Source organism: Silurus meridionalis, chromosome 28 (genome assembly GCF_014805685.1).
Source record: "Silurus meridionalis isolate SWU-2019-XX chromosome 28, ASM1480568v1, whole genome shotgun sequence".
NCBI lineage: Eukaryota > Metazoa > Chordata > Actinopteri > Siluriformes > Siluridae > Silurus > Silurus meridionalis.
This window is the reverse complement of record NC_060911.1, coordinates 12,714,063-12,739,678: the sequence shown is the minus strand read 5'-3', so window position 1 is coordinate 12,739,678 and position 25,616 is coordinate 12,714,063. Positions and strand designations below refer to the sequence as shown.

Sequence of the window (25,616 nt, the reverse complement as noted above, 5' to 3'; positions counted from 1 at the left end):
GGTCGTGATGTTCATTTAACTGGAATAAGAAATAATTGGTGTAGGAAGTGAATATGTAATGTAAAGAGTCTGACTTTGTAAACGATATACTTACGATGCAGATGTGTTCTGATGACCCCATGACCTGGAATAAGCAGGAGTTTTAAAAAATGGCGATAATTATATAGTACACTGGTATTTGTTAATAATTAAGCAAAACAGTAACACTGTATGTATGTAGCAGTGGGCACGTGGATGGGCGCCGGATTCGTGAGTATACGCCGGTACCTGCTGCATGAAACTTCAAATATTCTTTTTACAATTTTGCTGTATCGCTAAGAACCAAAAATTGTAAGTCGGACCATCGTAACTCATATATACACACAAATTGTTTGTTGTCCGACATACAAATTTACACACATACATACAGATATATAAACCATTCTAATAGCAACTAAACAAATTCTTTACATACAACCTTTAAAGAAATTATATTGGTTGCTAGTATTAAAAGTTAATGCTTAAAAGTTGGTGCTTAAAATGCACTACTGTACCAGATCCATTTGTTTTCTACCAATGTTACATGCACTACCATGTCGTGGACACCTGACCATCACACCATTTTTTGGGGCTTTTACAAAACTGTTTGCACAAAATTAGAAGCTTAGAAATTGTAGGAAATCTATGTATGCCGTAGCATTACAATTTCCATGACTGAAACCCAAACTTGTGGCTGCATGAGAGTTTCACTGGGTACAAGACAAGGTCCATGAAGACTTTAGACCACAACTTGAGTTCAGCACATGGTCGGCTCTGACCCCCACCCTTTTGGGATGGATTGGAGGACACCCCCAATCCTCCTGGTACATAATCACTTCTTGATCTCAATAATAGGCAAATCCCAACATAGCCACATTAAAGAATCTTGGGCAAAGCCTTATCAGAAAAACAGAGGGTATTAACAGCAAATTGAGACTAAATCTGGAATAACACTAATTGTTGTGATGGTCAGGTTGCCACAAGCGCTACTATTAATCATATGTTAATATTATAAATTGATTGTATATACACTGATCAGGCATAATATTATGAGCACCTGCCTACTAATATTGTGTTGATCCCCCTTTTGCTGCCAAAACAGTCCTGACCCGTCGAGCATTCCCCAGTGCCTGGTCAGTGCCTACTAATCATCTACTTGAAAAACATTAAAGCCCTCAGCCTTTTCCAGAATCTGCATCATGCTTGTGTCCTGATACAAAAGAACATCTTTGATACTTCCTACAAACCCTGTTGTAAAGAGACCGGATGTAACCCACCCTACATCTCTGCTCATTTCGAAGCCTCCGAAATAATAAACGGCTCCATAATTCATGGAAACGTAGTGCTCAAACGGGTCGATGTCCTCAAAAATAACCTTCTTTTCTTCGACATAAGCTTGGATGATCGTACGATCAAGAGTAATAGACAGGTATTTCCATTCATTACAGCACAGGGTTGTGTTTCGGGAAACGAGAGGCACTGCAATCCTCTCACCAAGGTTGATGGCTAGTTTGAGATGACCATCCTGAAGTCCTACCGCAAGATAATCATCATTTTCACTTTTTGCCAGGCCCATCCACAGAATCAGCCCGTCTCCTGAGCTCACCGAAAGATTAAATGAAAAGTGTGTGCGGGTCAGATCTCTCGTGCTGTACTTTGGGTCTTTGTATTTCAAATAGGAATTTCCAACAAAGTGAATGGTTTGCGTGGACACTCGCTGTTCGCAGTGTGTTCCCTGCCATCCGAGGCCACACGTGCAGGAATATGTGGCTGATGTAATGTTTGGAATGCAGATGGAACCATGTTGGCACGTAGCGCCTTCGCAATAAATAGACTGCTCACAATATGTGCCTGTCCACTCTGCAGGGCAAAGGCAGACGAACGAATCGTGGCTGTCTGCTTGGCAGTAACCCTTGTTCTTGCATACTTTGTAGCCACACTTTGTCCCGTCCCAATCCTTCACGTTCACCCCTCGCAGAGCCCCTTTCTCAGTGAGCTCAAGCTCGTGACCATTAACGATGACTTCGCGAATGCTCCCGCTGAAGCCGATCGGCTCTTCCTCCACCGCGTCAGGGGACACGAAATTCAGCATGGACACACCACCAATGAAAATTTCACTGGAGATATCGAGAGAGGTCATGCCCTTAGAGGTGTTCCGAATTATGCTTTGCTCATCCAGAACCAGATAGCCTTGGTTTCCCTCTCTCCCAGCTTTCACTGTATGCCATGTGCAACCCATGAGGTCCACTTTGTTTGTAGACTGTAGCACAATTGTTGTGTCGCCAAGATTGTAGCGAAGCTGTACAAATCCTCCAGACAAAGACAGACTGATGAAGTCACCTGGAGAGTAGACAGAGATAAGAGTTTATTCTACTAGTGTATATACACATATGGGGGCTGGTAAGATTCACCGATTCGCAAAAGTTAAAAAAGTTGAACGTAAAAAGGTAAAGCATCAATAAAAAAAAAAAGTGGGCATTTGTATCACACATATTTGCATCTGTAAAATCCAGTGGTGGGAGGTCAGGGCCTGCAAATCCTTCTCTGCTGGACGAAATGCTATCAGAAGCACTGACCTACATTTACAACCTAAATTCTAATATTTGTTCTATGAAATTGTATTAATTTATTCCCAACAGTTTATTCTCTTAATTTCGTAGCGTTTCTCTTGGCTGCACTGCTTCCAGTACGTGTTAGATTTTTTGTCCAATTATATTTCAGTCTCTATGTGCTGCAATGTCAATCTAATCTGCACAGGGCCTTCAGAGTCAGTACTGCTGGCCTTTTTACCTCAGTCTCTATTATCAATGGGTCTGTTTTCTTTAACCAATCAGATTTGATATTATTCTCACAGGGCAGTTAGCTGGTCCAGAATAGCGTCAGCATTTTTCCTGTAACAGGGAAACTGTTACAGCCAAGTTCGACTGGTAAAACATGTGTGTAGGTGCACACATTAATACATCGGAGTTAGACCTTTAATGCCTACGGAGAAAGAAAAATTAATTTGGTCTCGGACAAATTTAAAAATCCATTTTGAAGAAAAGATAGACATGGTGAGGAGGTCGTCAACCCTGAAGCTAGCTAGCGTGTCTCAGCCCAGGAAAGGGTTTGTTCACCACTTCCAGACCAGTGAATACGAGCGGTACCACTGGATTCCAGCCTCTGAGGGGCGCTGCACATTATGAGTCTGTATCTCTGGTGAGTAGGTTGGATTTTATTACATTTTTAAATGTTTTTGTCATGTTATTAGACAAATATTGATTCTCAACTGCTCCAGATATTGTAGGTGCACAGTTGTGGTTGTAGTGTAAAGTTTTGGAGTCTTAACTGGGTTTGTTGCTTTAGTAAAATGGGATTCACCCTCCATATGTAAGAGTCCTCTCTCTCTGTAATGCCACACGTTGTTATATTGCGTTTTTGTATTGTATTGATGATTTCTACAATTGCCACATGACAGTGGTGACATTAAGAGGTGTATTAAGTCGGGGAAAGTCCCCACTATAGGCCCGGGTACCAAATGCACTAGTAAAATCTGATTTATTTATATATTAAATTACTAGATGCACTACACTATTATTATTTAGAAAGCGACCACTATTTTCTATGTAGATCGATTTCTCCTCGCTAAACAGTTTCTCACTCGCGTTCTCTCAGCACCGCCGCTGCTACGTGAATATTACGTTCCGCAACACTGCGGAGACCGAGGCGTGTCCTGAGAGTCACATAGAATACAGATTAACATGGCAGAGGTAGAGCTGCATTATCCTGCAGGCCAAACAAGTAAAAGATGGCCTGGTTTTATTTCATCATTTGTTTTTGCACTACAAAGGCCTGTTTGTGAAAGGGCCATGTGTTAAAAGTGGATTGACAATTAGCTGTCTGTCTGAACCGAAGCAATAAAAGCTTCCACTGCATCGTAAAAGGGACAAATCATATCACATCGCATCAGTAGCTGCTTCATATGTATCTTTTTTGTATCGTAGACTATCAGCCTGAAGATGCATATTATATATAAGAATAAGAATTTATATAAGACATAATACAGGAGAGAAGATGTTAGCAGACTGCCTCACCCCCACAGTCATACGTGGAGGTGGAAGCTTAATGGTTTGATAAGTTGGAGACTTATCCTGGGTGAAAGGAATACTGAACCAACGTTGCTACCATTCCATACTTCTACACCATGCAATTCCGTCTGTGGCTAATTGAACCCGACTTCACCATATAACATACCTCCAACCTCTGTAAGCTTTATTTGGAAAGCAAACATTTAGCTGAAGTGTTATCTAGCATGGAATGTTCTGCCCAGTCACCACACCTAAATCCTATTAACCTGCTCTGGGATGAACTCGTAAAGAATTCTCCAACTAGCGAACACCTTTCACAGGTTTTTCAAGAGGCACGGCATTGAAGTATTTTAGATGAATGTTATAGGAATTACCTGTCGTGATGCTGAGAGTGTGTAAAGCTGTTATTTATACTAAGGGAGGATTTTTAATAAAGATATAGTTTATCATCTGAAGGTTTATATATTTGTTTGGCCAAAGTTAATCTTCATTACTGTTACATTACCAAGTTTGTTGCATAGAAACAGAAGGATCATGCACGTGTCTCAAAAAACATAAAAAACTAAATCTATTCAAGTCTAATCTTCTTTTAAGTGATTGAAAATGCACCCTACCATATGTTTCTGTATTAGTTGTATTTTTCTAAGCTGCACCCTGCTGAACAAACCTTTCAGCTAATTATCAAGCCTAATTAGCATTGTAATTAGTATTTTTCCCCCTACGCTCTCATGATTAAACTATGGGGCTAAAAACTGACCATGTTGCTTTCTATGACTGCAGTTAAAGAACTAAAAATGTAGTCAATTGTGTATTGTGCTTTACTATAATAAGAAATAAAAACATTATTTATTTGAAAGGAATCGAGCTGTAGGGAGTTCTCATACCGGCGTGGGTGCCCACATACTGTGCTGCGTAGAACAGGATGCCCTCCAGTGAAATTGTCTTGAACTGCAGCACGATGTGTGTTCTCTGTCTTATGTGTATGAGGGGAAAAGCCATCCAGGAGGACCAGTTAGCTTTAAAAAATGGGTCGCTGATGGACAAAGCTTTGGAAAAGAGAGGAATAGTTTTAGATTTGAACAAACTATATGGTGTTAGGACATTTTGTTCTTAATATTTTGTATAGATAAACTGTTTACAATCCAAAATAATCCAATATACAGTCTCTTTCACAAGTATTGGAAAGGCAATTTGCTATACACTGAAGACATTTGGGTTTCTTGTTGCCTAGGATTGGCTTTTTAGATTGGTTGAAAATGAATAGCTCTGTCCATTTACAGAGAATTGCATTTAGTCTGAATTGGGAAGAACTTGATTCTGCAAAACAATGACTCAAAATAAGCTGTGCTACCAATCAAAGTAGAATAATGCAGCAGGTGATACCAGGATGCAACAGGTGAAGGTTTTTGCAGCCAAGGGATTTGTGACCAAATAGTTATTTACTTTCTGTGGTCCGAATCGATATTTTCTTATTTCTTTTTGGAATCATGGACCCCACATCCTCCAGACTAAAGAGGATAGGGATCATCCATTTGATTATCTAATCCCATACTGTTGTTCATAGAAAATTAGGTAATCTGCCACCACAGGAACGATATTTTAAGTTGTTTAACACATCCAGATGTTAAAGCAGTAATTCTGATATAATGTTATATAATCTTTTCATTTTAAACCCAAACATCTTCCGTGCAGACAAAAGAATTGGTCTTGTTCTAATACATTTGGAGAGAAATTGCAATGTATATATTCATATGTAATATGTAAGATATGAACTGGCTGGTATTGTTACAGTACCTAAACTGACCTGTGCCTTTCAAAAATAGATTTTTTATGTTTTTTATTACTAAGATAATGGATTACATTTATATTTTACACCCCCAAATCTAAAAAAATAAAAAGTCGGGACACTGTATAAAATGTACATAAAACAGTCACGATTCTGTGATTGAAGCTCATTAACATCTTCAGAAGTTTTTGTCTGTGAACACAGTTTGCCATGTCATCTTAAATGCAGGTTAAATCTCATGCAGGCATGCAGGAACCTGATCCAGAAATGCTGCTAACCTCTCTGGGCCAAAGCTCATTTGAAATGTACTGAGGCAAAGTGGAAAACTGTTTTGTGGTCAGACTAATAAAATGTTTAATATCTTTTTGGAAACCATGGACACGACGTCCTCCGGACTAAAGAGGAAAGGGACCATCAGGCTTGTTATCAGCGTTTAGTTAAAAAGCTGCATCTCTGATGGTATGGGAGTGCATTAGTGCCTATGGAACGGGTAGCTTACACTTTAGAAAGACTCCAGAAATGCTGAATTGTATAATAAGGGTTTTAAAGCAACAAATGCTTCGGCCATTTTCGTCCATTTTTCAGTGAAGGTCTTGGATATTTGAGCAAGACAATGCTAACGGCATACTGCATCTATTACAATAGCATGACTTTGTTTTAAGTAGAAGAGTCATAGTGCTAAACTGGCCTGTTTGCAGTCTACACCTTTCAATATTTGAAAACATTTGGCGAGTCATGTAACGAAAAATACAACAAAGGACACCAGGAACTGTTGAGCAACTAGAATCCTGTATCAGACACATATGAGACAACATTCCTGTCCCAAAACTTCAGTGACTTGTCTCCTCAGTTCAAAAATGTATACAAACAGAGGACGTGACACTACACAGTGGTAAACATGGCAACTTTTTTTGAGCCGTCAAATTAAAAATGACCTTTTTCTCAGTTTAAACATTTAATATGAGATTTGCAAATGATTGCATTCTGGTTTTATTTACACTTTGCACAGCATCCCAACTTTTTTGGGGGTTGTACTATTTAACCTATTTACAGTATATTAATGGAATAAACGATACCTTGGAGGTGCAGGAGGTAGCAATGATACATAATGAATATAATGAGTCAGGTTTATTGTCTGTATTTCCCATTTACTCCCCATTTTCTCTGTGTGAGTTTTCTTTTGTTTCTTTTCACCTCATAAAAACATGGCGATAGGTGGATTGGCTGTACTAAATTGCCCCTAGGTGTGAACGAGTGTGTGAACGGGTCTCGGCATAGCGCTCTGTGATGGATCAGTGCCCTCTCACACACAATGTTCCTGAGATTGGTTCCGAATGTTACCGTGATGCATAAATGTTGAGGGAGTGAATTTGTGTGTCTATCCCTTACCATTTAAGCTAAAAATATCAATGCATGTCTTGGACAATTAAAGGATAATTGATTGAATAGCGGTTAGTGTGTATTATTGCTTTTGCACGAGCACAGGCTTTACAATTCAGTTCTCTGTAGTGATCCGAAAGAAAACTCGTTTTACAGTAATTAACCGTTATAGTCAAAAATCCTTCCCCAATGTACTTCAGGAGCAAACCTTCCTGGCAGAACTTGCCGCTGGTGCCCAGGGGACACTGACAGCTGTAGCCTTCAGGAAGCATAACACATGTAGAACCACGGGCACACGAGGGAGGTGGAATGTGTTCCAAATCACAGAAGGACACTCTCTCAGAGCACAGAGCGCCTTTCCATTCAGACCCGCATTGGCAGCTGAAATGTCAAGAGAAATGCATTAAAACAGGTTTAAAAAGGCAAAAGTAAGCAAAGATTTTACATTTTTCAACTCATTTAATCAGCCATGTCTTTAAAAAAAACCCAAGAGACGGAGTTGAGCCAGCAAATTCAGACATGCAGAAACTCAAACTAATCTGGAGGAGAAAACATTGTGCAAAAAAATTTCGACAATTTGTCGAGGTGAAAAAAATGGTTTAATCGAACAATAAATGTCCTCAAAACATGCAGCCTTCCATTCCAGAAAATGTTGGGAACTATGTAAAATGTTAATCAATACAGAACGCAATAATTTGCAAATCTTATAAACTCATTTTATTCACAATAAAACATAAAAAACAAATGTTGAGAAAATGTACTATTTTAAGAAAATAATAAGGTAATTTTTAATTTGATGGCTGCAAAAGGTTAAAAAAAAAAAGTTGGGTATAAATAGTGTATCTTAGAGAGGCTCTCAGAAGTAACAATATACTGCATCTATTACAACAGCATGACTTTGTTAAAACCACTTTGCTAAAGTGGTCTTCCTGCAGCAAAGCAACATTTGAAAACATTTGGAAACAAAAAACACAACAAAGGAAACCCAGAACTGTTGAGCAGGTAGAATCCTGTATCAAACACATAGGACAGTGTTCATCTCCTCAATTCCCAGATGTTTACAGACAGAAGATGTGATGCTACACAGTGGTGATCATGGCCCTGAGATGTGTTGCAGCCATCAAATTCACAAATACCTTTTTTCTTTTTCTTTAAAATGTTATATATTATCAGTTTAAACATTTGATATGTTCTATTGTGAATAAAATATGGGTTTATGAGATTTTCAAATCATTGCATTCTGTTTTTATTTATGTCCCAACTTTGAAATGAGGGTGTAGAAGGAAATCAGCTGATTGGTTGTTTTTGGATCTCAGAGAAACTGCCAGGGTGTTTAATAACAGACGTTGACTGTCTCTCTTTTCCCAGACGGCCTCGATTATAATGAGATCAGAGCCCTGAGGAGGCCATGCCATCTGTTGTAGAATTGCTTGTTCTTTAGAATAGTTAGAAAATTAATGCTTGGGAAATATTTTCTACTGGCAAAACCTTAACATAATGTGTTACACAACGCAAACACAAGCACTAAATAGAATTCGATGGAAGTGAAATCTTACTATACAGAGGATCCGGAGTCGATACAGGTGCCACCATTATGACAGGTAAGCAGACTACATGGAGAGACCCCACACTGACCCACACTGCGGGCGGCTATAGGCGGCGTTTCCAGATTGGTCAGCGTGTGGAACTTGCCATCGTATCTGGTCCGGAATTGCACATTGTAAATGCAACCTTTTCGAACAAAACAAGAAAAAATAAATATAACAAGAATATTTTTATTGAATATACTCAAATAACCCTTTTCACCCAGTGACCCAGACTTCAAGTTTGACATGCTATACTTATTCAAATATCATTAACTATGTTTAACCCAGTTAAAAGCATCAGATTAGGGAAAATAATGAACATGAAGTTGTGAAATGAATGTAAGTCCGACTGTACATGTGAGGCATTCATACATGAGTTATTTCTATTTTGTACATGAATAGACTAATAATAATTGCTGTACATAAAAGGCACACTTTGGCTTATGATCAGCTTTCAGAGCCCCATCCTGAGCACATACTCTGATCGTTAAAGAAACAATTTGAATATTCGGCGGATTCAGCGTCGCGGGTCACCAGCTGCCGGAGAGCGCAAATTTAATCTAATCAGCTATTATTCATAGCGCGCCTTATGTTGTGTTAAACTCTAATTTTGTTGTATAGAGAAGCTTCCCTGATATATTGAAGAACACCAAGTATATATAATATTAAGCACAACAGCATTTAGCATACAAAAAAGTGAAGAAAAAAATAGACTGCGTCCTTCTCATTCGTAGAACAGACCTAAGTACTGTGTGTGTGTGTGTGTGTGTGTGTGTGTGTGTGTGTGTGTGTGTGTGAGAGAGCATAGTTTGCCATGTCACCCAATATGCAGGTTAAATCTCATGCAGGCATGCAACCTGATCCAGAAATGCCGCTAACCTCTCTGGGACAAAGCTCATTTGGGCAAAGTGGAAAACTGTTCTGTGGTCTGACTAATTAGATTTTCAATATGTTTTTGGAAACCATGGACACGAGATCCTCCAGACTAAAGAGGAGAGGGAGCATCAGGCATGTTATTAGCGCTTAGTTAAAAAACCTGCACCGCTGATGGTCTGGGTGTGCATTGAAATAAAATATGTTATATTATATTATATCAGTATGTATACGATGTGCCAACAATTATATCAATTCATGAGATTTAATAGGGGTGACATAATTAATTAACATTGTAAAGTAAATATATAGTTAGAAGACATTCCATAATTTTTTTGGAATGCACGACCCACTGGCCAAATTAAGAATTTTTCAGGGTGACCTATTGTAGCTACTGTACCATAAACCTTCTGACAATGGTATTGGACTTACATCTCAGTCTGGCACCATGCACGACAACTCAATGGAAACTTTTACTAAGTATTAAATATATAAGCTACTTTAGCAGTCTACTTAACTACATTTATAATTCAATATATGTGATTATGACTCAACTATATTTGAATTGACAATTCTATTTCACATCTCTGTTGAAGACGTACGTCATCAATGCTCCTCTACCCGCATCTGCTGCCTGTGAGCGACTTTTTAGCACCGCTGGCCTCATTTTCAGTCCAAAAAGAGCTTGAATCAATTACAAAAACCTTTGAGAACAAGCTTTTGTTGCATTAAATCACAGTCAGCTCTGAATATTTGCTTTTAAATTATAATAAATGATTACCTGTCAATTTATTTGTCTATTAAATATTAATGGTTCTTCTACTTTGCGACATGATCCTGTCATTTTATTTGTTAACTAAAGATCCATTTTTTTAAAGATTTGCTTTATGTTTGTTCATTGTTTCAATCTGGTGTGTTGAAGAGGCTGTTGTGTTGATCTTGGTTAATGAATGCAGTGTTCAGGTGTACAATCTGTATTTTAGGAAATAAAAACCTCACAAACACGGATCTTGGTGTTGAGATCCAATGCGTCTTTGAGCCTACGTTCAAGATGAGTTTTAAGACTTTTACTCAAGTCCTAAAGTTTTTAAAGCAAGGTAACTAGCCTTTTTCTAAAGATTGATTTTCAGGTACTCCACACCTTTGGAGTTTGAAATTGCAGATGTGGAAAGCATTAGTCTTTCTTCTGTTTTTAAAAAATATCAATGGTTGCTTGGAGCCAGCATCATCTCTCAGTCTTACACAAGCCTGTGAATGGCACCAGTAGTCTGAGACTGGCGTATGAATTGAGCCTGTGTGCGAGAAATGCACAAAAAGTCACAAATATTCATTACTATAAACATGTCTCTGTAGCAAAACAGCAAATATTTTTCCTTGACTAGCGGATTGAATGAGCGATCGTTTTAGTGCTGATTTCTTCACTTGTTCAATCTATTAATAGACGCCTGTGTGTTAGACGTTTGCCTGATAATTATATCTGTTGATTCCCTCCATGCAGCAGACCCACACATACACCCACACACCTCACACATGATTTGCCCCTGAAGACATCGGGTGGCACTTTATTAGTGTTGCATTGTGTTTGTTGACATTTCCTAGGGGACCGTAGCTCACGGATAACTGCCCATGGAGTGCATTAGCGGCAAATTTACCTCAAACGTTCACAATTAGAGAGCACTTTGAGACAGATGAACCGATATAACCGGATCGCCTGGAGAAGGTAGCTGACTTTAAGATTTGTTATCTGCGGTGTGCCTGTGTGCACAGGAAATATATTAACCTGCCAAGCTAGCTAGCAGACTTAAACAGGCGTCAAGGATTTTATTCAAACTCCGGCACACGGTGAATCAAAGTCAGTTTTAATATGATGACTCACGCGCTGCACTTTTGCAGTGTTTCACTCTACATAATGAACGATTGAGAGAAGACGGTATAAAGGAAACATTGTGGAGAATGCTCAAGAACCATTTATTTATAATTTCAGAATGACAAATTGGACCTAAGGTCTTCAGACAACATTTTTTTTCAATCCTTCTCAGAAATACATTATTTGTATAGCGCTTTTAACTATTTACGTTCTCTCAAAGTAGCTTTACAGAAATAAAGGCGGTTATTAAATAATGTATAAGTCTGTCCTTAATGAACGAGCCAGTGGTGACTATGGCAAGAAAAAGCTTCCTTTGATAAGAAAAAGATCAACTGTAGACTTTTGCGGATCGATTCGAAAGGATCAATGCTTCCTATACTGGTATTGTATTGAGATGATCAATTCCCACATAAAATGATCAATCCTACCTAACAAGTGAGTTCACTATTTAGGAACTATTTCTTTTTGCACCGTGCCTCCAGCCTTCTATCACTCAGTCATATATCTTGGGTTTGCTGCATCATCTTTAGCACCTGAGAGAATTTTTTTCAAAAGCAGGACAGTCGATCAGTCAAAGATGAAACTCAAGTGGGGAAAGAAAAGAAAAGGGCAATATTCATTTGTTACTTCAAAATAATGAATATAGATGAAGCAATGTTTTAATTAAATTTTATTAATTTTTTATTTTTGTCAAAGCAGCTTTATGGAGGTATTGTATAGTTGTATAAAAGAATATATACGTTTTTCCTGTGGCAAGAAAAAACTTCCCGAGACTTCATGAGGAAAAAACCTTGAAAGACTTGATTAGGGATGTGCATGTCCATAACCGAGGCTGATGTGATTTAGATCTCAATGCATAGCTAACGATACAATACATCAAAAGATACGTATGAAGCAGCTACAGATGTGATACGATTCACCCCTATTTCGATTTGATTCAACAAAATGCAAAAAAATGTGATGCTCTGCAATTCAATATGGTACAGAAAGTCCGCTTTTACCTTTTTACCTCAGACAAACTGGCCTTTGAAGTGCAAAAAAAGAAAAATGTTAAAACAAAACCAGACATTCTTTTCCTGTTGTGTCTCCAGAAAAATGCAGCTCTACCTCTGCCATGTTAATCTGTATTCTATGCGACTCTCAGTAACGTCATCATATTAACGTAGCAGCAGTGGTGCTGAGAGAACGAGCTCGAGACACAGTTTATCAAATCTGAAATATTGGTCACAAATTATTGGTCACTTTCTAAATAATAAAAGTATAGTGCATCTACTTATAATTATATATAAATAAATTGTATTTTTACTGACGCAAATAAGTTAAAAACGATGCATCGTTAATATTTTTTTGCCGATACCCCGATGGGCAATTAACCTGCCTATTATCCCATCAGCCAAATCAAGCAGCAGCAGAACAATGCATATAATTATAAAGCTACAGGTCAAAAGCTTTAGTCCACACCAGGAGATATTTTTACCGGCCAGTGTTTCTGTGCCGGTGCCCACAGTAGCCTCAGATTCCCATTGTTTGCTGACAGAAGTAGAACCTGATATAATTTTCTGTTGTCGCCTCAAAGTTCTACACATTGTTCGCTCTGAGAATCTTTTCTGCCCACTAGAGTGGTAACAAGTGCTTATGAGAGTTACCATAGCCTTCGTGTCAGCTCAAACCAGTTGGGCAGTCTCCTGTGTCCTCTCTTATTAACAAGACATTTCAGCCTGCTGCTCACTGGGAGTTTTTTCCTATTCAGTGTAAACACTAGAGAGTGTTGTTTGTGAAATTCCAGGAGAAATCTCCAGCAGTTTCTGTAACATTTAGAAAAAAAAAGGCTATCTGGCAACCAAGTCGTGTTTAAAATCACAGAGATGCCTTTTTTTTTTTTACTATTCTAATGTTTACTGTGAACATGAACCCAAGCTTATTGTCTTAAAAGTTGCAGAAGCGGAAGGTCTGCTTGTCAGTGCTCAGACCATGAATTGCACACTGCAATAAGTCGGTTTGCAGGCCGTCATCCCAGAAGGAAGCCTCGCCTGAATCTGGCTCACATGAAAGCCCGCAAACAGTTTGATAAAGACAACATGTCTAAGAGCATGAATTACTGGAACCATGTTGTGTGGTCTGATGAGACTAAAATAAACTTGTTTGGCTCAGATGGTGTCCAGCATGTGTGGTGACGCGCTGGTGAGGAGTACCAAGAAAATTGTGTCTTGCCTTCATTCAAGCATGGTGGTGGTAGCATCATGGTCTGGGGCTGCATGAGTGCTGCTGGTACTGGGAAACGGCGGTTCATTGAGAGAAACATAAATTACAACATGTGCTGTGACCTTCTGAAGCAGAACATGATGCACAGAAAATTGCCAAGTATGTCTCCAGACCTGAACCCAACGAGCCCATGTGGACCTCAAGCGGAATGTGGAGACACGCCATGTTTCGAACATTCAGCAGCTCCGTGATGTCATTATGAAAGAGTGGAAGAGGATCTCAGCAACAACCTGTGTCGCTCTGGTGAATTCCATGCCCAGGTGGATTAAGGCAGGTTCTCCTTTAAGAGAAATTTTTGATGTTGTACATAAACCGCGAAAGAGTCCATATCGCTAGACTGTCGAAAAGATGTCAGCGATGACAGGAAGTGGCAGTGAATTTCCAGCATGTGCAGAACAAAAATCTGAGTTTTTCGCACATGTGCAGAACAAACCATGTGACACAAGGCGGAGACTAAACAAACTTCTGGTCTGCCACTTAATATGTTTGTAAGAGAACTCAGATTTGAACTGTTCCACACATAAAACAATGATTCCTTTTGGTACACGTGCACCGTAACGAAAGTCCTGTACCAGAACGAATACGAATACGTATACCGTTACACCCTTAATGAGCAGGTATACTGAGGATGTGCCTACTGAAGTGGCCTGTTGGTGTAATTTCATTTTACCTTGTAGTACCAACCAAAATCCAGTACAACATTCAAATTGATATTCAGTTTTGCCTTTACCGTCTTAACCAGTACAGATGGTCCCCGAGTTACGATGGATCTTACGATGACGAGAGCGATATGACAAAATGTTGAAAATATTTACAATTTTGCACAGCAGCCTACGATATACAATACATTGGACATGCAGTTGGGATGAGCGTATCGATAGCTAGCGGTCGACAGAGTAAAGTTGTCTCAGTGTGAATTTTTTTATGTGTATTGTAACGGATTCAAACAGCAATTTTAGTGCTTAAAGCATGTCTTCCAAGCCCCCAAGTATGTCTCCTGCTTGTAGGGAAAAAAAGAAGAGGAAAGCCATCTGTTCAGAGCAGAAAATGAAAATCATAAATTACCATGAAGCAGGAAAGGCTGTCAAATTCATAGCACGATCTTTGATTTTTTGACTTACGATGGGCTCGTCGTAACGTATCTCCATCGTAAGTAGGGGACTACCTGTACATTAAACTATTTCCCATCAGCGGCCCTCCTGTTAAAACATTATTCCTCTAAATTCTCTTTGAAACCGTAGAGGTAAATCCCTTGGGGAATTTACACAGGGCTCAATTCCATTCGGCCAATTAAGGCACCTAGTCGGAATGCAAAAGCGCTCGGTTGATATTCAGTAGCAAATTTCCTATGCAGATTTTTTTGCTAATTGAATTCGCCCCCTGAGCTGCATCATGAAACTGAAATGAGGTTCATTTCAAGCCAGTACCTTTTAATACCATAAAATGTCTGACTTACGATATGCTGGATTCAATCAACAAAAAGACACCGATTAGTTTAATGAAGATGTTGTTGTTACAGCTAATTCTCTTACCTTGAAAGCTATTATCGAACCTGGCACCTAAAGGCAGCATCTCGGGGACGTGTTCACTGTAGCCACCCATGTAAAGCGGACTAAAGGTGGTCAAAGCTGCCAGCTTACCGGGACTCGACCCTGTCTTGTTCCTTTGGCCATCAACCTGAGGACACACCGTTAAGAAAGGTACAACTGTAGAACTATTTTCTACATCTAAAATGTAAACGATCTACTACATATTGCTAGCATGTAAAGCTGGGTTTAGTGTGAGTCATACATAATGTCTTCAAAATATAATACTTAGTCTATATGAGCTTAACATTTTCCAGCTACTTACTAATTTATTTTTTTTTAATGGAAAAAGAATATGTGTGTGGTCAACTGCAGTCTCAGTTCTTGCTAATAGATGAGGGGTGTTCAAGTCAAACCGACACTTTCTAAAATAACACATTTCAAGCAGTGAAAACCGCATTTATTTTTAACATACTCCTCTGCTACATTTATACGCTTATCCTAGCATTTAACTAATGCCCGGAAAGATTCCGGAGTAAGAACCGGAGCTTTGAGGATGGATTTGGACTGTAGTTAATGTCAACAATCTGCTACACTCAGGACTCAGAACTACAGTTCATTCAGGACATTCGGTGCAACCCTGATGAGGATGGGGTTCCTCTTGAGTCTGGTTCCTTTCAAGGTTTCTTTCTTATGACATCTCGGGGAGTTTTTCCTTCACCACAGTCGCCACCGGCTCGTTCATCAGGGACAAACTTACGCGTATAAGTCAGTACGCCTGAACCATTCAGGAATCATCAGGAAACCACCACAACCGGGAACGCCACTTACGGACGTACGGCTATCTTGAAAACGTTGATACCGTTCAAACGTCTTAATGCAGCTGAGGGTCTCATCACTGTTCTGTGCTTGAAGTCTTCTGTAAATATTTGCGACTTTTACGGCTTCTTGCAAACGGCTTCTTGCAAACGGCTTCTTGCAAATGGCTTCTTGCGGCTTCTTCTTACCGCTTCTTGCAGACAGCCATCTTGATTAACTGGTTTTGGACTGGGGCGACATGTGCGCCACCTAGTGGTATTAAGACACACTAGCCACTTACTACTCGTGTTGTACCACAACACTAGCATCCATTTTTATACCTGTAAAATTGAAAGTCCCGGTTTGACTTGAACACCCCCTTGTATAATTCATGGCATATAACTAATTCAAAATAGTCAACCTGATTAAAATGGTTTACTATAACAGTGATGTAACCACACCTTCATCCATCCATTTCTAAGATATCGTCCAAAGTGCACAGTGTGTATCCGGGCCCTCTGGCTTAGAGGGTCGCTGATGATGGAAGCCACCCCTGAACCGAGGTTGAACTTATAGATGATTCGTCTGTTCCTCACTCCCAAGGCAAAGAAGTCGTCCCCGGTGATACCTTTTTTTTTTTAACAGAGATAGAGTGAGAGCTGTAGGTTTTGCGCAGAACTCATGCAGCAAACATGCCAAATACCAGATGAATAACTGCTCCCTGTTTTTCTCTCTCTCTCTCCCTCTCCCTTTTTTTGCTTTTACTCTTTTGTGATTTCTGTCCTCCACTGTACCATGCCATTCCCCTGACAATTGCTTCATTATTCATACAGCTGTCTTATCCTGCTTTTCCCCTGATGCATCACCCTAAACTGTAATACCGCGAAAGCGACGCCAAAGTATGGAAGATTCACGACCCTCTTGCGTTCCTTCCTTCGCCTGTCCGCCTTTTGATTAAACAGCCCACCGGTGGTGATGTGTCACTCAGCAGCTGGCATGGCTGACCTCCGGAAACATTGGGGATGGTGCGACACTCACACGAAGAGGACCTGCGCTAGTGCTGAACCAGTTTAATTACCAACTAGAAGAGCTAACATGAGTGTTGCTCACTGGAGAAGATGAATGGTGTTACGGAGTTTGGAGGAAGCTTAATAGAAAACACATCTCCTTAACCTTAAATCACCTCTAACGCCAGTATCTAGACGTGTATATATGCGATTCCCACACGATTTACGTACGTGACAGAACATGCACAGATATTAATTTCCCATGTGTTTTCTTGTATGTAAAAGACTCTCACCTTGTCCTTTCTGTCCAGAGAAGAGAATAAGGTTATTCTTCATGGCAGTGCTGTTATTGGAAAATACCAGTTTCAGCCGGAACTCATAGAAGTAGCTCATGCTGGAAATAGGTGGGTACGCCATGTAGGACGGGAACCCGAACTCATCGAGACCGCTAAATCTTGGCCGGGTAATTCGTATGGCTGTGGAGAGAGAGAGCGAAAAGAAGACGTTTTAATGCTTAGTTAATCTAAAACCTGTCTAGCATCGCTAGGAGACGGTCAAAGACAGTTGTCTTAAAACATTTACTTGAACTAGATTTGTTTATTTAGTTCTGCACCGTACAGTCAAACGAGCATAACGTTTCAATAGATTTAGAAAATTGGAAAAGCATTATCACCATCATAATGACAATCTTTTGTATTCATTGATATTGAAAGCAAAACATTTAATTACTTGCATGGGTGAATCTAACAAATAATTAGGTTCAAGGTCGACCGATAGTGGATTTTACTGAGCTACTTGGATCATACACGCTGACAACCGATAGTTTTTAAAATAAATACTGGATAAAAAAAAGAAAACCAAAAAAACAAACACTCTGCACAGAACTTTATTATAAAATTAAGAAAAAAAACCAGTACTGAATCATTAAAATGTGCTAACGGAAATATTATGAATATATTAATACAAAAATATTATATAATGAATCAATTATCAATAATAAATACAATATACCGCTCGCCGTGCAGTGCGCAGTCTCACGCGTAAAAACCAAACAGAACATTGAAAAACAAACAGTCAGTGATTTCCCCCTAGAGGCCGCTCTCGTAATGACAGAGGACCGGAAGCTGGAAAAACTATCGGTATGGATTTTCGCCAATAGCCGATAGTTCCAGCAATTAACTCGACCTCTAATAATAAGTAACAGAAATTGCTGTTTGAAAGCCAACCTTTATTATCAAATACAGATATGACATAAGTAATACACATTTAAATTTTCTAAATATGATTTTCATTGTTCAGAGGGCTACAGGCCGTCGTTTGGGGACCCCTAATCAAAGCCATGGTTGTATTCCAGCTGCAACCTTTACAAGATCCACAAGATGATGCTCTTGATCCACACACTGCATTTTTCACTCGTGGGCTTTGGGTTTTTCTTATTCAACACCACACAGGAATGGGTGTTAGTTAAAAATGGCTATGCTTTTCTCCCCCATTTGCATTTCACTCTTTTTTGCATTTGGCAGGTATTTGGTCACAAGCAGATGTTTCCCAACCTTTTTTGACGGCATATACATGTCGCATAATCCTGTGTTTTTTTAAAAATCCTGTTTAAAACTGCTCCAAAAAAAATAAAGGAGGACAAAAAAATCTTTTCATATCCCACACTAGCTGTCAAGAGATTTCATTCATGTCTGAAGACACAGCCATGTGTTTGTGTTGTGTCTTCAGGTTATCTGCATTCGCCTGCAATTCTCCCATCAGAGAGTGTTTTCTCTCTATCCAGTATCCCCCCCCCCTAACGCTTTGCATGCACGGGACTCTGCCTAGAACAGTGACTACATGCAGGCGTTCTGTATTCCTTTCTGAATTATTTATGCTTTTGGAAATTGCACCGATAAGAAGCTCATTGCTTTAGCATCTAATGATCGCCCAGGACACTATCAAGAGGAGGGGGTGGATGAGGTGCTGGTGTTTAAAAATACAAAAAAAAAAAAAATAATCCTCTGCTGGCTCACGTACACATCTGCTCATTTGTGCTTTCCTTCGCTCGAACAAGTCCTTAATGAGACCCTGTGTTAAATGAGTTCAGGTAAATCTCAAGTTCTTGTGCCAGCTTTAAAATGGCCAGAAATGTGCTGAAGGACATTCGAAATATCGACGTTCACAACCAAAAAAAATTGGATTGATTCAATAAAAGAAAACATCCCTTAAAAGGCGCACAAGCCATCCACAAAAATACAGACCCACTACATCAATTATAAGGAACGTGTCAAGAAATACGTCAAAACCGTCACGGTGTGGCAGAGCGGCCTCGTGTTCGGAAACGCAAACAACAACAATGGCACTCACGTGAACGTCTCGCAGGAATCGAATGAGAAGCGTGTCATAATTATAGCGTGAATTATCGCAAATTAAGCAGTCAGTAGAATTTTTTATAAATGGAGCAAACAGATGGAGGAAATTCGGTGCAGGTTCGAAGCGAGCAGTTGCTCCAGGGGGAAGTGGAGTTATATAAAATAGACACACTTCAGTTTATGCTTGCGCACGAATATGAGTCACCCCACACAGTATAACTTTGTGACTTTCAAACATTCCCATAAAATGAAACTCACTATGTTTTGGGAGAATAATCCTTTATCTTCTGTTGCAGATAAAACCTGCAGAAGTATCCCGTGGTGGAACGGGTACAAAACACACTGGGGGGTGGGGGGCGGTCATCAGCAGTAATAAATAAAAATGGCCAGATGAATTTTTAATTTTTATGTTAATTAACCAAGTGAACACTTCCTTGATTTATCAGATAATAAACAGAAATAACTAGCTGACTAGACAAACGCTGTTAGAGTTAGCTAATGCTTGCGATATTGCTAGCTAACTAGCAAACATGCACCCGTCACATTACCCTGAGCTCTTTACCTATAAGTAGACTGATAGATTTTTGCTACAAGCTATTTGGACTAAAACTAAAACTGTCTGTGTTCACTGTGATATCAGAAGTACGACGTACACATAACGCAACGATATTTCACGTGGTTTCCCCTGAAGCATTCAAAACTAAGGTTTCTGAAAAGGTTGAGGTTCCTTCTCTGTCGTTGACATTACTGCTTCTGACCTGAAGAGCTTGATGTTTGTTTGATTATTTAGCGTTGGCACGTACTGTTTTTTTTAATAAGCACACAGTCTTCAGGGAGATAATGCATTTATCTGCTCTGCAACAGTGGTCAGAAATAAATGCTAAATAGAACATTGTAAACAGAAATTTTTATTAATGGATTCAATTATACTAAAGAATTTACAGTACAGTGAAACAGTTACAGTGCTTTACCCAGAGGGCAGAGGGCATATAGTCTGTTATTATATAGTGTAAATAAGTTTTAACACACACACACACACACACACACACACACACACACACTTACAAGATAAAATGAACAGTAAGCAATATATATATATATATATATATATATATATATATATATATATATATATATATATATACACACACACACACACACACACACACACACACACACACACACACACACACACGTATTTGTATGTATATTTATATATATATACACACATATATATATATATATATATATATATATATATATATATATATATATATATATATATATATATATATATATATAGCATACTGTTTATTTTTCCCCTACATAAGGCATGCATCATGTATGCAAGAAAAGAAAAAAAAGAAAATAAACCAAATCCTCCTGCTCTCCAGCAGCAGTGCATATGATCACCTCACACTACACTGCCACAGGCACAGTTATGCTGCTCTTCATAAGCATGCTGGTAACAAGTGAAAGTGACTGGGCCGATGAGGAAGTAAGAGCCTATTAAAATTCTGCTCATGCTCAGCGAGCGACACACCACCAGTTTATTCCAGCTCCCTGCAAAAAAAAAAAAAAAAAGAAAGAAAAAAAGGGGAAAAAAGGTGGTCTCTATGCCAGTTCTACCACATTTGTCCTGCTTTCAGAAAGAATCCTTATAGGCTTGTTTTTTTTTCTTCTTTTCTTACATACCAGCAGTGTGTCTCTTTAGTGTGGGAAAATGTACTGCAGCCTACGCAGTGTTTAGACAAAACAGATGTGCATTTTCTTAGCACATCTTTTCCTACATGATTACCTCGTGAGCCAAGCAGCATCAACAGCTCGATTTAGTAATAAATAAATAAAAAAAAAAAACATCATTAAATCAGTATTTTTGCCCTGACACTTTATCTATTGGCAAAAAAAGAATCCCAAGGCCTATTATGTTTGTAATGGAGCTGCTTTTTTATTTATTTATTTTTTTTAAGCTTGACCTGAGGACAACCTGGACAGATGTTGCATGATTGCAGATAGATCCCAGCCAGCAAAGCTTTGGGCACGTGGAACTGTTTCTGGCACATGTTGTTGGATTAACTTGACTATTTAATGTGAATTTTCTGCCAGTGAATCTCTGGGTTTTGGGATTTGTTTAACCTGGAAACATGACTTATCCCAGCTAGCAAGCTGTAGACCTTTAAACTGGATGGGCAAGTTTATTTAAAGGTCAGATGGACAGAGGCCATAGGAGCGAGAAGATATGAAGCAAAAGTAATATCTGTAAAGCTGACCTTTATAACTAGCAATCATAGTGTTAACAAATAGTGTTTGCCCCTTGTGGTCTGTTCTAACATACTGCTCAACGATTTCTCGAGCAGGAGTGCAATGAATGAATAATGCGCTAAAACAATCATTATATGAAGAGGTGATTGTGGCCACCTGACCATAAGATTCATACGTGTATTTTGAACATCTCCTTCCGTTTGGTGTTACAATAACCTCCACTCTTCTGGAGATTTGTGCTCATTCGATGACATTAGTGTTGGTCAAGTCAGGTACTGTTGTACTGTGATTTATCCCAAAGGTGTTGATGTCAGAGCTCGATAGGAGACCACTCAAGATCTTCCACTCCAACGCATGTAAAGCAGATCTTCGGCCACTATGTGCAGCTGAGGATGGTTTTGCTTCAACTAGATTGGGATGCATGAGCTTACTGAGCATCAATGGGAACTTTGAGGATGGATTTGGACTGTAGTTCATGTCAAGAGTCTACTACAATGGCTCAGGACCACAGGTTTCATTTAAACAGCCATCACTGCACACTGCAACAACGATGAACTGTAATGAATGGACATTCGGTGTCAAAGATGGGCTCCCTTTTGAGTGTGGTTCCTCTGTTGGTTTCTTCCCTTTGCCATCATTCTTCCTCGCCTCAGTCGCCACTGGCTCACTCATTAGGGATAAACTTACAATTATAAGGAACTTCTTTAATTACTACTTAAACAGTGTAAAGCTGCTCTGAGACAATGTCAATTGGTTAAATTGCTCAAGAAATCCAAATGAATTGAAATAAATAATTGTATAAGATTAGTGCCTATAAGTTTGTTTCTTATACAGGTAGTCCCCTACTTATGATGGAGATACGTTATGACGACCGCGTCGTAAGTCAAAAATATCGTACGTCGAAGATGGTGCTTTGACTGTAAAAGCCTTTGCTGCTTCATAATTTTAATTTTCTGCTCTTAACTGATGGCTTTCCTTTTCTTTTTTCCCTACAAGCAGGAGACATACTTGGGCGCTTAGAAGATATGCTTTTAGCACTGAAATTGCTGTTTGAAACTGAAAAAAAGACACTGAGACTTTACTGTGTTGACTGCTAGCGAAAATGGGGCATCTCACAGGGCGAGAGAGATTTTTTACAATTTTGTCGTATCGTCATCATGATCGCAAAATCGCAAATCGAAACATCGTAACTCTGGGACCATTTGTAATTGCACGTTTAGTCCTAATGAGCAAACCATTGGCAGCTGTAGCAAGGAAGATGGCAAGAGAAAGAAACCTTGAGAGAAAACAGACTCAAAACGAAACCCGCCCTCATCCTTTACACCAAATGTCCATTCATTACAGTTCCATCATTGTTGAGGTGTGCAGTATAGTGACAGGTGCTGGAGTCATAGTAGAAGACTGTTTGGATTAATTACAATCCAAATTCTTGGTGTTGTAACTTCATGGATCTTTTGGGTGTTCATGTGGAACCATTATCAGGTGTAAAGAGGGGTTTCCAATTGAAGATAACTCAAAGGTAGGGTTTCAGGAAAATCGGGCAGATCAGAAGAGGATGGTACCTCAAGAGCATGTTTAACTCCAGAGTTTCGAGGGGTGATTTATTTTGCATTTAGGGTCCGATCAGTATAATTGATTGACAAATAAAACTGGCTGGTATATATACTTAATGTTGGTATTTATGCCAGTAAGAAGTGCTGACGTCAAAAATGCTCATTAAATGTCCTATTAACAAAACAAAACAAAAAAACATACTAATGATTGCTTCATTCTCTCACTCAGCACGACCCTGGCTCTAATTCCAGCTGTAATTACATTTTACATTAGAATGCACATGTTCCATGTTATTGTCTCTATAGCAACAGGTCATTTACAGCCATGTGTACAGTAAAACAGACTCTCCAACTAATCTAATAATGAACAGATTGAAAAAAAGTGTTTAATGAAACAAAAAAGGTTTGCTCTGGTGATTTCGGTTAAGCTTTTTGGAACGAGGCATTTATTTAATAAAAAAGGATTTTCTGCCATGTGAAGGTCTATAAAGGGGAAAGGTAATGGGGAACAGGTGTAGGTGATTAGAGCAGGGAGAGGCTGAGTGAGAGTTAGAGCCTTGGAAGGAGGCTTGGCTGGTGGCTATCTGACAAAATCACACGTGCATTGGTGTGAATTTAAAAATAATATTAAAATATAGATGACTATATATAGATAAATATCATTAATAATAACATGTAATTAAAGGTAAATTGAGCAAATTTGTTATTTCAGAAGTGTGTATCAAACTGGTAGCCCTTCACATTAATCGGTACCCAAGAAGTAGCTCTCAGTTTCAAAAAGATTGGTGACCCCTGGTATAGATGAAGTATAGGAGGAAAATTCAGGACATTGTACCTTTTTTTAAAAAACAATCGTAACTTGCATAATTTAAAGGAGACAGTTCCTAAAAAAAAAAAATTAGCTGTTCAGATGGAAGTGGTATTAAAGGAATAATAGGATTTGCCAAGTTTATTTGCATATCTGCAAAAGGTCCCCGTTTTTATTTAACCTAACCGACAATGTTTTTGCATCCCTAACTACCACATTGCATTTTGCACAACTAACTTTTTGATCTTGACATAGAAAAAGTTGTTTTTTTTTATATCACAATTTCTTTATGATCTCAACATAAATTGTTTTCTTGAGATCTCGACATAATATTCTCACCAAAACAAAGTTGTTTTCTCGAGATCTTGGCATAACAAAAGTTATTTACTAATTATCACGACTTTTCTCATGACGTAATTGTCGGAATGAAAATCTCGTGCCTTTGCGAATGCTTCTGGTGTATATCGTGGAGTTTGTGTTAATGCTGAATACACAGAAAAAATAAATACTGGAGGAAACAACTTTCATGTTGAAATCAAGAGAAAATTAAGTCTTGATAATGAGGAACAAAAACAAACCTTATGTTGAGATCATGGAAAAACCTTTGCTATAGTGAGAAAATGATATTATGAGCATCAGAAAACAACCCGTTCTGTCGAGATCAAGAGAAAATGAAGTCGTGATCTCGAGAAGAGAAGAAAGAAAACATTATGATGCATGGCCTCTGTATGTATAACTGTAGTCTGACTTTTTCTTATATTTGTTTTACTGCTGCTACACATTTGGTTCAGTAAAGTTAAAAAAGATAAATGCATTGATTGTGCAGCATCAATACTCAATATATAACAATATTCATGTTTAAATTTCTTATATTTTATTTGACTTACTGTGAACAACTGCAAAATAATTTCCCCTTTGGGATCGTTTGAGTGTTCTGATTCTGATGGTTTTCTGGCTGCCAAATTTTCACTTGGAGATGAATGATGCTGTTTTTTTCTTTACTTTACTAATCGGCTTATTCATGTAGCACTTTAGTGCAGTAAATTTGGGCAACAATAAAAAAGTGAGAGAGAAAAAGTGGAAACAGGAAAAGATAAACCATAATATCAAACAGGTTTCATAGCACTTTATATGTGAAATTAATAACAAGCTTGGGACTTACTTTACTTTTTTTTAATTCATTTGTTACAACAACTGATTCTTGGACAATTCAGTGCCAACAGAGAGCAAAAACAGAATATATATTTAATAAAATACCAAAAATAAAAGAAGGTATCACACTTTTGGACTGTGTCCAGTTGTGTCTCTGTAAACCAATATCGAGTAAGTGCAAAACAAAGCGAGCGTAAGGACCAATGAGAGCTACAGCAGCCTCGGCTACTGATCGATATAGACTTTGATGTTAACTGATGGTACTGCGCTTTAAATTGAAATGTCACCCACACTCCATGTAACACAAGGAGATTACT

At 38.7% G+C, this 25,616-nt stretch overlaps 1 protein-coding gene across 9 annotated transcripts in view; it reads right to left on the bottom strand.

Moving 5' to 3' along the window:
* eys (eyes shut homolog) overlaps positions 1-25,616 on the bottom strand; it is a 400,588-nt gene that overhangs the window by 3,843 nt on the left and 371,129 nt on the right. For 7 of the 9 annotated variants that reach the window (XM_046842742.1, XM_046842747.1, XM_046842746.1 and 4 more), the window contains 7 exons: positions 17,464-17,646; positions 16,625-16,791; positions 15,372-15,516; positions 8,808-8,982; positions 7,460-7,632; positions 4,970-5,131; positions 87-2,358 (listed from right to left, as the gene is read on the bottom strand). In XM_046842742.1, coding sequence (XP_046698698.1) covers positions 1,163-2,358; positions 4,970-5,131; positions 7,460-7,632; positions 8,808-8,982; positions 15,372-15,516; positions 16,625-16,791; positions 17,464-17,646 — 2,201 coding nt within the window. In that variant the 3' untranslated portion in view covers positions 87-1,162. Of the gene's footprint in view, positions 1-86; positions 2,359-4,969; positions 5,132-7,459; positions 7,633-8,807; positions 8,983-15,371; positions 15,517-16,624; positions 16,792-17,463; positions 17,647-25,616 lie in introns of those variants that run through there. The other 2 variants (XM_046842744.1, XR_006924828.1) reach the window with 2 other exon arrangements.